Genomic DNA, 14,562 nt, shown 5'->3' with positions numbered 1-14,562 from the left:
CTAACCTTGGAGAAGTGGCCTGTTGTAGACGTTCTTTGTGTCCCAGCAGCACACTCCCCTCTCATCACCAGAGCTGTCTGCACAGGGGATGCCCGCTGAGCTGGCTGTGTGGTCCTTGCGTCTGCAGGCTGACTGGTGTGGGCAGTCTAGTCAGCTTGAATGGCCCCTGGCTGAGTTGGTTGCAGGCCCTTACTTCTGCAGAGGCTCCTGGCGGCTCGTTGCCAGGGCTTGGTCATGCTGTGTGTGGCTGTGGAACTCCGGGGGTCCCGGGGCGAGTCAGCTGAGTTAGGGTCCAGGAGACCTCAGGCAGGGCTGGTGCCTGCCCACTGGTGGGTGAAGCCAGGACCTGGGGCTCATGCCGGCCCATTGGACTATCTGCTCCTTTTGAATATTCACTTCCCACCTGGGGTCTTCTGTGGCTAAGCCTTCTGGAGTTCTCTAACAGTGATCAGCTCTGGCATTCTATTTATTTTTGGATTTATCCAATGGAGGCGGCAAAAATCTTCATCTTCTTGAAACCAGTGTCAATTATCTGTCTTTACCAATAGACTGTGACATACCCGAGGACAGGGGATTACTTTGGTTTCTCTAGATGAACAAATGTGGGGCATAACTTAAATGCTAAGTATTTATTGAGTGACTGATACTTCACATTTGTGTACATGTTTTGCATTCACCCACAGTCCCACTCATAAAGCCTGTTAGGGCAGGTGGTATTACCCTGAGTTTTCAAAGAAAAGGACTACTTTTAAACTTCTTAATATCTGTAGCCAAATCAGTTCCTTTTCCAAAGGGCTGCATTACCATTAACAATCATGCGAAACCCCAGGGCACAGGATTTCCTTACTCCTAACGCATCACTGTTACCCGTAACCTCCTTGTCCTTCCCTCCAACCAGTCAGTCAGTGAAAGACTCCAGGCACTAAGGTCGTATTTTGATTTTAAAATGGCTTCATTTGTCTCCCTGGTCACATTTTCTCCCCAAATATATACAGAAACCTCATTTATAAACCTGAGTTCTTCTACAAGATATTTTTCTTTGTAAGCTGCTCTGACCAAAGTGACAAAACAGAGTTATGAGAGTGAGGAGATGAGACAAATGTGGTAGGTTTACTGGTCCATCTTACGATGTCCTCCTCAGATCCCCAGTGCTAGAAACAATCCATGACTGTTTTCCTATAGCTACTTATTAAGCAAACCTCCAGGGCATTAATGGTATCAAAGTCCATTCACTTATAAAACCAAAAATGGTTAGGTGTAACAAGCCTCCTCACATCACGGAGAGACAGGTATTTAGGAGGGTAATAATGAGTAGAGCGCAGCTGGCAGGCAGCTCCAAGAGGTGCGGGTCTTATTGAGAGCACTCTTCCAGCCTGAAAATAGCTATTTGTGTACTGCAGTCTTCCCCCTCTCTTCGCTCTTTTCATGGCAGAGCCCTAATAATGTCATTTATAACCAGGTTTATTTTTACTTTATAAAATCAAATACGTGAGTATTTTAAGAATTGCCATTCTGAAGTTGAGAAATCAACCAAAGTCTTGACGCTGGGGAACAGATGGACAGATCAACATTCTACAGCAACAAGACTCTACTAGCATGAAGTACAGCTTGGGAGGGCAGCATCCTCGATGGCAGGGCATGTGCTGCTGCTGAGGCCAGTGAGGACACGTCCTGTGGCCATCAGCAAGGTTAACACAGTCTGCAAGCTTGCTCCAGCCCTCACAGAACTACCTCCCCTAAGAGTTCTTTGTAACTGCGTCTCTGTTCACAGTTTAATGTTTTCCCCCAGTATTTTGGCCTTCTTCACAGACACTATGAGAAACTGAAGTTCATTTAAAATTGAACATTACATGTCAGCATCTGCCTGTTTCCACTGTTGACTGGGATCTTTCTCTGTGGGAGCAAAGCGGAACGCTTAGCGTTTTAAGTAGCTTTTGTTACTGCTTTACCTCTAGGGAAACACACTGGTGGGACGAGAACAGAATGAGAGGACTTTTAATTTAAGGGAGTGTTGAGATTATTTCTTAAGCATAACTCAGAAGATGAAAGTTTTTTTTTTTTCAATCTGGGTGAAAGAGAAAACTTTATTAATAACTGTTCTAAAAGGGAGGAGAAATAATTATGCAAGTATACTGGAAGCTGCTTACAAAATGTTTTTTGGTAAAATAGGATCATGTTTCAACACACCCACTGACAACAGTTACTGAAACAGCAAACAGCAAAAGGCTCATTAAAAGGCTGACCGGTCAGGCTACAGACTCTGAGGGCAGAGTGAAAAGGGAGGCAGCTCCCTGAAGAAAAGGGAACCAGAGACATGCTAGGTGCCTAAAAGTAGTTTTGAGCACTAGGTACTGAATAACTGCTTGTTAGTTTGGCTGTGTTCAATTATGAAGAGGTTAAGAATGATTATTCTGTTGAGAATATTGTGTCTAGCTATTCTGATCAGAAAGATGATATAAATAGAAGACTTATTTGTAGTGCATAATCAGATGAGCTATGTTAAAATTAATTTTTTTCTATTGAAAATAATTTTTTACGAAGTACTAATATAATTTTTGCTTTCCCTCTGGACATTGTATCTAAATGAACATGGGAGATGTACTAAAACTCTGGAATGATGAAAGCTAAACATTTCCTAGACTACTTTTGCTCCCATTTAAAAAAAAAATCTGCAAGTATGGGTAAGGGAATTACAGCATCAATTAGGATATGAGTTAAATTTACCTTATTAAAATTCAGAAGGGGTCGGGTAGGGAGGGTGTAACTAATGTAGGCTTATAGAACAGATGAAGAGCATTCAACTTATAAAACCACACTGCTGCATTTCGTATTTTATTCAATTTTAATATGGTTTCCATTATTAACTTTTAAAACAAAATGATTTCCAGTTTAGAAAACAATGCACTGACCACATAATTCTTTTTTTATATACAGTTATACAAATATTCTAAATACACATTTTGTGTTCAAGATGATGGCAAATAAGATTAACTGTACAGTACATAAGGAAAGAAAATATTTTAAGCATATTTAGAAGCAATAGAAATGTCTATACAAAACAAGCAAAAATGGAATAAAATTTTTTATTTTTAAAGTATTGCAACAGGCCCACAGGTTTGTAACAAAAATGTCTTTGCACAGTTCCTCACAATGCCCCATTAATAGCTAAAGCAAGACAGCGGTTTTAGAAAATAATGTTTCAAAATGCTACACATGGTACTATTGTTTGCACAGTTTGATCAAAATAACAACTCTACTCTGAGTCAAGCAAAACCTAGAGGAAATATACCAAACAACTTGAAAATCATTTGTATAAAATTCATTGCACATTATTTTACTCAGTTGTTTGAAAAGTAAAAAAGTGTATTTACAAAATATTTCGCAGTCAAAATTATAAAGTGAATGAGTATCTCTAAGTAACACGTCTTGATACAGACAGTTCAAGGAAAACACGAATGTCTTTTTTTAAAGAGGTTTTCAGTGCTCCTTCCACAGGGAAGTAAATACGATCTACTCAAATGGATTTACAAGATGTTACACATACTGGAGCAAATTCAACACCTGCATTATAAAACAATGTTAAAAAGGTGAAAGGATGAGGAATTTGTACATTGTAAGAAGTGAGCTATTCAGAGATCAACAAATACGATTTTTAATTCAGTTATCATAAAAGTCTTCATAGTCTTCAGATAATAGACAGACAATGAACATACTTGACTCGATGGAAGTTGAAAAAGCACCATGCACAACAGTTAGTGGTAAACACTGAAAATAGCACCTGGAATTCTGTGATATTGACAATTTAAAACTGGTCTAGTAATTGCCGGAGATACGGTGCCTTGGATAATTCTCTGTTTACTCGGGAGAGTTTGTAAAGTACTGGGCAGTTCAGAGAAACACATGGGATATGTCGATCAAAGCAGCCTGTGCAGTTCTTGCATATCTGAAAGAACAGGAGGACATCATCAAACGATAGGATGGGTTCTATCTATGTGTAAACAGGAGACTTTTATAGTCCTTCGTGACCCACCACAAATTACTGGCATATATTACAGAAAAGTTTCATTAGTTTCCATCTTTTTGAAGCATAGCCAACCTTAAGTTGAGATGTTTCTAAAGAATATTGTCTCACAAAAGCGTGAAATTCCCTAAAGGATTCATTTAATCCCAGAAAGCAACTTTCATTTATGGTAGAATCCTATTGCATTAAGATTCACAAAACAGGCTACCCAATTACCATTCAAAGCCTGGCTCTTAAATTAGCTATGTACACTGTTTTTTCAAGTTACTCTACATTTTATATGCTAATAAAAAAAGTTATCCACTTTCTTATTTCAGAAGAGAAAATGCTGGTATTGGGGGGGTGGTGGTGGAAATATCAAAGATTTTGAAAGTAGCTGAACAGACCAATAGTTTCAACCCTGGCTGTACATGAGCTTAAAAATAGACTAATGTCTGAGCCTGATCCCAGACCAATGAAGCAGCGTCTTCGGGTGTGAGAGCTTAAGAATCTGTACATCTTAGGGCTCCCAGATGCTGCTGATGTATGAGAACTGATCTAAAAGAAAATATTAAGTCATAAGGCAGTTTTTAAAGAAAAGCATTATATCTTACCCAGTGATCAGATTTTAATATGTAAGGTCTCAAGTCACGCACACAGTTTAAAAGTGGTAAAACATGAAAAACTTTAAAGGATACTAGTGAGGGCCCCAAGGGTTAAGAAAATACAGGGTGATTTTTAATGTGAACAGTTTATCCAAGTGATTTTAAAAAGGGATAGCAATTAGGAGCTGTTATACTAATTACCTTTTAAGAGAGAAGTCAGCTCTGCTCTAGTTAATTCTCTGGTCTGTATCTAAGAGCTTCTGTTTTAGAGGGCTCACAGGGGAAAAAAAAAGAACTCGTTCTCTGCCCCAGTGTTTTTCAGTCGATTGCAGGGCCCATTTTTCTCAGCACCCTGTCACCCCACCCGGTATTATGATACTGCCACAAACCCCGAGCTTCCGTGTGCTTTCTGGAGACTAAATGTGCTGTTCTATTCTGAAGACTTGCACCAATTAGATCTCTGCCAAGAGACTTAAAGCTACTCCTAAATATAGAATGTCTGTATTACAGCTCCATGTCCTGCAGCTACATCCAGGTGCCAGAACAAACTGATAAATATTTATGCACTCTGTCCTTGTCTGATAAATAAACCAGGATGGAATTACTTGTCTCGCTAAACTTAATGTTTAGTTTCAAGATCCTTTACTGGTGATTTAAACCCTGAACAGGTTATGTTTAAAACTTTAAACACCATAACCTAGAAACTTATTTTTTAACAGATACTTAAGAAAACAAACACAAAAAAAACCCACTTTAATATTTATTGATCCTTTTCTTTTGTTATCCTTTGGCTTACTTTCTAGATTTTTGAAAAATTTTCAGTTAGATGCTTAATTTTTTTTATGTTTATAATTAAATGTTTAAGGTGATGAATTTTTCTCTGAGATCTGCCATGGCTGTCTAGAATCTTGTATGTACTGTTTGTTTAATAAGGAGTGTTAAAATTTCAAAATAGAAGGATCATTTTGTTTTCTGAGTTTACTAGCTTTATAGAACTGTATTGATAAAACGTTTGTAATATTTCTACTTTCTGAAATTTATTAAGGTTTTCTTTGTAGTCTAAGATATGTCAATTATTTAACATTTCATATAAATGTTTTCTATAACTTGAAAAGACATATTCTCTAACCTTGGGTTAGAGAGTTTGATATATAATCAAAAGGTTGCCTTATAATGTTTAGATCTTTAGTAATTGTACTTATTTCTGATCACTTGACTTGTCTTGGTATGAGAGCTGTTTACTATTACTAATGTTTCTGACAGTTTCTCCTTTTATCTCCTGTAATTTCTGCTTTGTGAGAATTCCTACAGGTTATTTATGTACAGGAGACACATTTTAATTTTCTTAGGAAAAAAGCAATCCTAAAGTTAAAATATCTCTTTAAAGATGAACCACCCCTTATTTATGAATAGCATTACTTTTAAAACTGCATTTTTATAAGAAATAAGACCTAATATTGAACGAGGGTTCTGGTTAAACTGATGGCATAACTAGTTAGCACAGTCTATGTTGCTGGGGGCAGAAGACAGGTCCAGGGAGCTGCCTCTGACTTCAGGAGCTCTGGGGGCCCTGCCCATGTCTGCACCTTTTACTAGAAGCCAACTAGGGAATTCTCTAGGAGGGCAAGTTGCTGCCATTGGGGTAGGAACCTAAAAACCAGAAGGTAGGGACACCCGGTGACTAGTGGTTGTACCAAGTGCAACCACCACTTTGTGGTGCTAAAAAAAGCTGGGACAAAGTAGTCACTGCAGTGACCTCCTGCTGCTTTAACTGTGCATTCAGCAAGACGCTGTCTCCAGGCTGGACTCTAGCTAGGACAGCTGACTCAGCAGTGAGAGAGGGCAGGGCCTCTGTCGTCATCTGCTCTCTGGTAAGGATGCTCGAGCCACAGTGCTGAGAATGGACAGGATGGCAGTGGGGTCAGGGTGAGGCTGCTGCAGGAATTTAGGGAGAAATAATGGTGGCTGGACTATAGGATGATAACAGAAGGGAAGCAGAAAAGTTCTTATTTATTTAAGAACTATTTAGTAGATGGATGGGGAGAGGGAAAAGTCAGTTTATCATTTCAATAAGCTAGGTTTCTATGGTTGCATCAATACAATCATACCTTTCAGATGCTACCATCCTTAATGAAATTCATTTACTGCATTCTAAATGACTAACTATATAACTTAACGAGTTTTCTGCCAATGCAGAACAGTGGCTAGGATGGTGCAGAGGAAACAGTCTGTAACATCCTTAACTATCCTTCTATAACCATTCAAATTCTGAACAGCCTCGTCTCCCCAGAGATGGCTTCTGTCCTGTTGCCCTGCATGGCAGCTAGGAGTGTCCTTCTAGGAGGCTGTGGATACTCCGACTTGGTTCAAAAGCCTCTTTACCTTGAAGGGGCATGGTGCAGAGCCTGGCCTTTACATACTATGGCTGGATTACTTTAGAGCAGGTGAGCTGCTAGGAGAGAGTGTATAGGAGAGTTCACAACAGAAGAGCTAGTAGGGACCTACGAAAGAGCATCAACCTGCATTCTGAGAAATCTGGGGCCAGGGACATGGCCAATACTATGGAGTCCAGACTGAAAACCCGATGTCCTTACTATCTGCTGGATTCATTTTCCACTAAATCACACTGTCTCTCTGGTTGGCTTTAAAACATTTCAATAACCTTATATGTTGCTCATCAAAAGACAAAACAAACTCCACCACAAGATTGTTATTCTTTCCTGAAAGCTAAAAATGTAACTTGAAACATGATGGTATAAGAAGATATAATCAGTCATTAAGAACTGCAAACCTTCCAAGCAGACGAGCAACTCTCTAAGAAAACAAGATTTCTATGAGAATGGTAAGTAGAAATGGGAGACACAGCAATTAGTACTTGCTTTTTTTAGAAATACTGCTATAAAAGAAACTGGATGGCTGGACAGTATAGTTCTATGGTTCTAATAAACATAGTTTTTAGTAGTTCAATTATGCTATTTTCAGGATTTTAGAAATTCATTAACTTAGAATTCTTACTCCACTTTCACATCTCACACCACACCTCCCTCAGGAGTTGACTACATTCCCCTGAAGACTGACTGCTTGGGATTCTGGGTCTATTGAACAAGGATGTACCTTTATAAGTCGCTCCTGTTGACGTTCCAACTCTCGAATTTCTTGGTTGAGGATGACTGCAACATGCTGAGGCTGGCTGCGACATTTACTGCAGATGCCGTGCTGAGTCAGGTCATCACACACAGGACAGTGTAAGGTAGTGAAATATTGTGCGATAGTGCCTTTCCGCCCTTCAAGTTCACTTCGAGAGGAGCTGGTGGCCTTCTGGATCTATATAAACATCAATTCAGAAATAAGTCTAAGCCAGCTTTATAGCAGAGTGGCTCTTCTCATGCTAATTACAGGATCACTAAGGCATTATTTCCTGTGTTCAACAAATTACCAAATAGCTACTATATATCAGGCACTGTTCTAGATAATGGGACTTTAGAAAAGAATAAAGTCCTTCCTTTATATTTTAGTATCATCAGATATATTGTTTTGTTTTCCTTTTTTTGGGGGGGGATGGTCTCAGAAAGGTACAAACTTCCAGTTGTAAATAAGTCATCAGGATATATTATATAGATTAGGAAATACAGTCAATAATATTGCAGTAACTTCATTTTTTTGCAGTAACTTTAAATGGTAACAGATGATAACTGGATTTTATCATGGTGATTGTCTCATTGTCAAATCACTATATTGTATACCTGGCACTAATATCACATTGTATGTTAATTATACCTCAATAAAAAACAAACAGTTTCTTGTCACTCGGTTTTTTTGGCTGCGATATGTAGATGTATGAAATTACAGGGGGCAAAGGAGATCAGGGAGGACAAAGGAGGAAATCCAGGTGCAGAGTGGATACTGTTGAAGACTGCACAGTTTTGGCCATGGAAGCAAGGTAAAAAATTAACCTATTAAGCATTAAGGTGCAAAATTCAAGCAAAAGTAAACCTGGAGCATTTCAAATGAAATTAGATACATGTTACCTAAGCTTCCTTCTTTGAAGTTGATAAGGGTTTCAGAGATCTGTCCTCTGATACTCTTTTCACACTGCAATAACATTATCCTCTCACCATCATACCCTTGGTGTATTCCCCTGGTGTCTTACAAGTCACTCTGCACCAAAGTTATTAGGTTAGCCTTTTATAAATGCCACTGGCTGAACATTCTTGCTGCTGATGTAATGAAAAACACTAATAGCTTTGTGGTGCAGAGCCAGGGCCCAGTGTTACAGATGCTGGCCAGCAGACTGTCTGAAGCACAGCTTCACCCTCAGTTTCCCAGTAAAAACAATTTAAGTACTAACTTATATCAATTTTCCTGAATACTCTCAGGCTTTCATAGTCTGAGCAAATGGCTGAGCAGACCTAATTGTAAACATCAGATAACAACTGCTACTTTCCTAGAGTAATGTATCCCTGGTTGTTACAGAACCACACATTGTTCCTTCAGGGCTAGGATGGGGATAAACTAAGAAAAGAGGAGTTCAGGCAAAACTCCCTTTGGTAAGATTTCACACCGCATGTTTTATTTTAGTAAGATGATACTTTTTAATATTCTTTACTCTGGTTTCTACAGAACTATGTCTAGCTATTAGAGCTTATATATTTCTTAAACACCCATTTTGAAGGAATTTCTGCTCTCTTTCATTTTTATTTGCTGTTTGTGATATTTTATAGTTAAGTGTTTACCACTGAAGTAGCTATGGGATTTATTTTAATCTTCTATAATTTGGCTAATCTGACAGAAGCTGGGAAGGTGTTTGTAAAAGATGAAACCAGGAAAAGTATAGCACCTTTGTTGGTTTAGGATAATAAAGGATTTGCTCTGCTCTGATAGCATGTAAATAAAAGCTTTAGTTCTACTGAAAACGTTAAGTGAATTCTCTATGGAGTCATCGCACAGGTACTGTTCAGTAGGCTTACCCTTGGTAATTCATGATACCAGCTGAAGACATCGATGCCAATAAGAGAGAAGATTCTGGCCAGGGGTGGAAGGATTTGCTTGGTGATATAGTAAGTGGCATTCAGTCTCAGAGTTGGGTCCTGCAGGACCTCCACGGGGCGCCTTACTAGTTGGATAAGTGGTACTCCAGGGGCCCCATAAATGATGACGTATGGTACTCGCTCCCCAACTCGAGGCTCAGAGCGCCGATCGTAAGTAAGCATTTTCCTATTTAAATCCAAATGAAACAGTCACTCAAAGACTGTCATGGAAGTCATCTCTTCAGAAAATGAAATGAGAATTAAACAATAATCAAGCCATGAGAAATTGACAAGGGGAACCTTCAAAGTAGTTTTAACTGACAACCATATATACTTCACTTAGCACCAGGTGGATATGCTCTAAGAGTTTAATAAAACTTACCCTGTAAATTACTGTTACCTGGAGAACAGTATGAGTTGGCAGATATCAACTAGTTTAAATTAACTATCATAAATCTAAAAGATAAGAGAAAATTTAGCTGATCAGATGATTTCCTTCTAGAATGACACCACCTTACTGCTGTGTAGGATCCATATTGAGGATGACCTATGATTCTGCTATGGGAAAAACAATCACTCCCAGCTCTGTAACAGATTACAGTTTCACTGAATGGTTTTTGCAGGGAAGGCCAGAAGAGGAGCTCTTTATCCCACTTCAGAGCTTGCAGCACTTGGGGGTCACCCACTCAGGTTAGTAAGGCTTCACGTGGGTGGGAGCACAGACAGCTGTGGATCTGTGCCTGTGGACGAGGTCTTCTCATCTGCTCCACTCAGAACCCTGGAACCACACTGAGCAGGCACTGTGGGCTGGGCTGCTGTGCGCGTCGTTACCTTGTGAGTTCCAGGGCTGGCACACAGGCACCGGGTTTGTAAGAGGCACTTCCTCTGTATTCCTTGGCAAAGATAAAATCTTGTATGCTGGCCTTTCCTTCCAGAAGCTTCATACATTGTCGTTGAACATACTGTTTAATTAAACTTATATCTCTTGTTTCAAATAGCAGCTTCAGAGAACGCTCAAGTATCTTAAAAAAAAAATGGATAGGCTCGTAAGGGTAAAATATCCTATAATATATTTCATCACTGCTGTTACACTTTCACTTACATAACTACCAGAAAACTTCCTGATCTACCTAAACAATCTGCTATTTACAATGAATGGATAATAAAAAATTATTGAAACTGGAAATTATTTGGAGATTTAGCTTGCTATTTCTAAAAACAGATTATGTAGTTTGAGGAAAATCATATTGGAATGACATGCAGATGAAGTGTTTGCTGTGTGTGGTGAGCAACATGAAACATTTAAGTTGTCTTATATAGCCAAGAGTACTCTAGGCACAGAAAGCCAGACATGATTTTCATGTATTATTTTTTATTTACTCTGTTATAGAAAGGGTTGGATTCAGGTGGACAGAAAGAAGTTTAAACATCACCAAGGAGTGAAAGAAAAGCCAGTCTTTTGCCTTTTTATAATGTCAGTAAATAGAAACTGTGACAGAATTTTCTGTGCTGCAGTATTTCTATTGGAAAATGACTGACATACAGTGGAATGAATTTAAATTAGTTCCAGGTGAAAGCTCTGCATCTTATTTTGAGTACTGGAATCCATACGTATTTTACACAAGAAATTTGCTAACTTAGCTAAAGTACCATTCTTCTCTCAGAGAAAGAATGCACTGGATAGTATCTTTCCAGAAACTAGTATGAAATATATCTCAAATTTATATAATGTTACATATATGATATATAGGTTTGATTACTGTTAATCTCCTATGCTTTTAATGCTCTCATATGGTATAAACAGAATAGCACTCTACACATTTTTTTTTTTGCTTTGAGAAAACCTTTATTGCACATTGTTGAATTAATTTGTTTGAATAAACAGCACACAAAACAAAGATTTATGTTGTGAAAATCCCTGAAGCTTCTAATCAGCAGTCTGCAAGGAGTTGAGACTTTGGTTTTGTGTCTTTTTAAGGCATACATTTCTCATTTAATTTTAAATTTTGAACATAATTGTTTTCCAAAATATTTTTGATGTCAGTTATAAAACTTCTCTACCATGAAACTGCAGTTCCTGATCCTGAAAGGCTACTCTTTTCTATGAGACTGAACGTGCCCCCAAGGGGCCTGGTGCATCATGTAGGTTTTCCCAAGGCTGGGCAAGTACTAATAAGTCAGTCCCCGTGGGATCAAATACTTGGTATGCACTTTGATTTTCACAGATACACAGAATACTCTTTCAGCTTTGGCCTTTAATACTACAGGAAAGGAAAAAACCTATACATGAGCACTAAAAAATCTGATCTTCTCCAGAAATCGTAATAACAGTTGTCCTTCAGAACCAAATCTCTGATTGTTAGATGATGCTTTTTTCTTTTCTTTCTCATTCTCTCCTTTGAAAGTGAAAGTCACTTAGTCATGGATGACTCATGTGACCCCATGGACTGTAGCCCACCAGGCTCCTCTGTCCATGGCATTTTCCAGGCAAGAGTACTGGAGTGGGCTGCCATTTCCTATTCTCTACACACTGAGTCCTATGAAAGCATTAAAAGCATAAGAGATTGACAGTAATTATTTTTGGTTTGTTACAGAACGAATATGGGCCTGAATAAAGAAAAAAAGAAATAAAAAATACTATGACTAAAGTTACTGTGGTTGAGAAACTTAGGTAATTTATAATACCAGTGTTCAGAAATCTCCCTAACTTGCATTTGGTAACCCAAGTAAACAGAATTTCAGTTAATCTAAGATGGATTAGTTTACTTAGGAAATTTCTCTGTTCATTGTCTCTTCTTTATTCTGCTTCACAGCTTTTGGGTGTTGCCACATTATAAAATATCATATCATCTCTAGATGATTAGGCAGTAAATTTTTATCAAGGTCAAGTGTTGCTTTTTTAGCAACTGTGTAAAAGGTAAGGTGTGGGAGAGGTCAGAAACTAAGGACTTAAATAAGCTGCTTCCATTACAAATGAAATTCAAAAAATAATACAGTTTCTCTTTTAGTTAGACATAGTCATATAGTCTATACAGTTCTTCCACCTAGATATTTGCTTAAGGATGTTTACCACTTTCTTTGCCACTTATTTCTAAAAGATGAAAACAAGATAGTGTAAAACTTACCTTAGAAACAGCAGGGCAGGAATCTCTTCTCACTGTTTCTATTCCTTTTGCATCAAATACTGGGTCCTTTTGATCCAGTGTTTCATACATGTAACCCACATACCTCTTTTTTGTTTGTAAGACACAGGGCAAATATACCTGTGATGAAATTAATAAAATGTCTCTCAATAACCACTTTCCTCCCAACCACGAACATCTTTTTTTTTTTTTTTTCACGAACATCTTTTTATATGTCTTTTCCTCTCTTTAACCAGATGTCAATTTTAAGAAAATTCTAAATACGGCTGAGGGCCCAATAAATTCATGAACAACACTTGGCGGACAAAGCACACAAAATGAGTTGTCTTAACTTGCACCACCAATTTTGCTCCTTCCTCAGCTGACACTGCTCTTTCAGAGTCAGTCATATCTCTTTAAACAGTTAAAAAATTTCAGTAACACCTACATATGGTACAAATTAAAAAGTTACAAGAGAATATACAATAAAGAGTCTAGCATTCCCTCCATAGAGGCATCCTCTGTTACTGATTTCCTGTATGTTCTTCCAGAGATATTCTAAGTACATGTACTTATACACATAGGGTAGCTTACCTTCCACCTCACTCTGCACTTTGCTTACTTCATTTGGTAATTATCTTGGAGAGAAATCACTCTGAACAGAAAGTTCATTTTGTTTTGTAGCTACATAGCAGTCCATTTTATGAGGGTATATTAAATTTTTTAACCAGTTACCTACTCTGCATCATTTAGGATGTTTTCAGTCTTTTGGAATTACAAATAGTGTTCCTATGAACAACCTTGCATGGATTAATTCGAAGGGTAAATCCCTCGAAGTGGAATTCCTGGATGAATGGGTATGTGTCTCCACCCCTTTTTATATTACCAATCTGGTTCTTTCTTCTGCCCCAAGCTGTATCAGTAATCACATTAAATGTAAGTGGTGTAAAAAGTGGAAAACTGGTGTTAGAAAATGTGAAAAGAAAATGTAACTTGTAAAAGGCAGGAATGATCAGATTAGATCCCATCAAAGAGATACAACAACATGCTTTCTACTAGAAATCTGTTTTAAATAAAAAAGAATACAAAGCTTAGGAAAAAAAGATACAATTGTTAATACTAATCAAAACAAAGCTGGAGTGGCTATATAATATCAGAAAAAGTAGATTTCCAAACAAAGGATATTATCGAAGTTAAAAATATCAGTTCATCAAGGAGATAAATAACCATAAATGTATATATAGCCTATAAGAAAACTTCAAAATGCATGAAATATAAAGTGGCAGAACTAAAAGCAAGAAACAGGCAAATCTGTGATTGTATTTGATGCTTTGGCCCTCTCTCCTAGAAACAGACAAAGTCAGCAAAATTGTTATTGTTGGCTTCAATAACACTATTAATTATCCTAAGTGTTACTGTAGACCATTCCACCCAATAACCAGAATACACAGGGATTTTCAAGGTCACAGGGGAACATGCTGGGCTTCCTAGGTGGTCCAGTGGTTAAGAATCCACTTCGCAGTGCAGCAGACACCAGTTCCATCCCCGGTTCAGGAGAAGCCCACCTGCAGCAGCTACTAAAGCCTGCGTGCCAGAAGACAAGACGACAAAACGGGAAGCCCGTGCACTGCAACTAGAGAGCTACCCCAGCTGGCCGCCAACAGAGAAAGACTGCGTGGTCACAACAAAGACCCAGCAGACTCCAAAAAAAAAAAAAAAAAAAGACCATATGCTAGACCAAACGATGAACTTTAACAAATTTAAAAGCACTGAAATGATATAGACTATGTTCTTTTACCACATGGAAT

General features: G+C 38.1%; 1 protein-coding gene across 3 annotated transcripts in view; it reads right to left on the bottom strand.

Moving 5' to 3' along the window:
* Positions 1-2,824: 2,824 nt before the first annotated feature.
* REV3L (REV3 like, DNA directed polymerase zeta catalytic subunit) overlaps positions 2,825-14,562 on the bottom strand; it is a 175,499-nt gene continuing 163,761 nt past the window's right edge. For all 3 annotated transcript variants that reach the window (XM_065911638.1, XM_065911639.1, XM_065911640.1), the window contains 5 exons: positions 12,758-12,895; positions 10,464-10,654; positions 9,573-9,819; positions 7,720-7,929; positions 2,825-3,943 (listed from right to left, as the gene is read on the bottom strand). In XM_065911638.1, coding sequence (XP_065767710.1) covers positions 3,803-3,943; positions 7,720-7,929; positions 9,573-9,819; positions 10,464-10,654; positions 12,758-12,895 — 927 coding nt within the window. In that variant the 3' untranslated portion in view covers positions 2,825-3,802. The remainder of the gene's footprint in view (positions 3,944-7,719; positions 7,930-9,572; positions 9,820-10,463; positions 10,655-12,757; positions 12,896-14,562) is intronic.

The sequence above is a fragment of the Muntiacus reevesi genome, chromosome 19 (genome assembly GCF_963930625.1).
Source record: "Muntiacus reevesi chromosome 19, mMunRee1.1, whole genome shotgun sequence".
Taxonomy (NCBI): domain Eukaryota; kingdom Metazoa; phylum Chordata; class Mammalia; order Artiodactyla; family Cervidae; genus Muntiacus; species Muntiacus reevesi.
The sequence above is the reverse complement of the archived record's forward strand: the minus strand, read 5'-3'. Positions and strand labels throughout refer to the sequence as shown.